The 788-nt window shown below is 50.9% G+C and overlaps 1 protein-coding gene across 1 annotated transcript in view; it reads left to right on the top strand.

Moving 5' to 3' along the window:
• Window positions 1–241, top strand: part of PHOX2B (paired like homeobox 2B) — a 4,024-nt gene extending 3,783 nt beyond the window's left edge. The window contains exon 3 of the mRNA XM_005415632.2: window positions 14–241. Within this exon, the coding sequence (XP_005415689.1) occupies window positions 14–241 (228 nt within the window). The remainder of the gene's footprint in view (window positions 1–13) is intronic.
• The last annotated feature ends 547 nt before the right edge of the window (window positions 242–788 follow it).

Here is a 788-nt window from a genome sequence, read left to right as displayed (position 1 = left end):
GGCTCCCCCGCAGCCGGGGCCGATGTGCCGGGGCCCGCGGGGCACGGGGTGGCTGAAGGCACCCGGTTCTGCTAAGTGGAGCAGGCAGCCCGCTCTGTCGGAAACCCCCAGGCAAGGACAGGTTCCTCCCCGAGAGGCGCCGGGGTCCCTTCTTATCTCGGTGCCCGCTGCCAGGGCAGCTCTTGGAGCCGGGCACCCGCGGGTTCGCTGCAAGGGCATCGGGGCGATGAACTCTGTCTGATTCTGGCACAGTCTGTGGGGAAAAAAAAAAAAGGGAAAAAAATGTCTGTCGGTTTGGCAGAGAAGCAAACTTTGCAAGGGCCTTGTCGTCTGCAGTGTGCAACATCTGCACGGCTGGGGGGGGCTGGGGAGAGCACGATTAAAATGTGGCAAATGGCGCAAGTGCTGTTTTGCTAATAAAGTACTTGAAACATCAGGTTTAAAATGCTACAATAAAGTACGAAGTGTATTTTATGGAGGAGAACAACTAGAATGCATTTTTAAATATGTGGTTTTTTTTATTGTGGGCAGATTTTGCCATTTTACTTTTTCTTTCAGAAGTGATTCCATGATCTAAGAATATCTTTGTTAAAAGTAAATGGACTGCCTCTAGGAATTAACCAGCTGTGGACAGCCAAGCAGTTCTGCTAGTAGTGATCTACATGCAAAGGTTTTCCTGCTGGAGAAGCTGCAGTGCTCAATCTGCTTCAATGGCTGAATCGACCCCTGAGCTTTTAGAGAAGGTCAGACCTGTATTACCAGTAAAGCAACCAACCAGCCAAGGGTGA

This window comes from Geospiza fortis, unplaced genomic scaffold (assembly GCF_000277835.1).
Source record: "Geospiza fortis unplaced genomic scaffold, GeoFor_1.0 scaffold40, whole genome shotgun sequence".
Classification (NCBI taxonomy): Eukaryota; Metazoa; Chordata; class Aves; order Passeriformes; family Thraupidae; genus Geospiza; species Geospiza fortis.
Note: the sequence above shows the minus strand (reverse complement) of the source record. Positions and strands in the feature narration are given on the sequence as shown.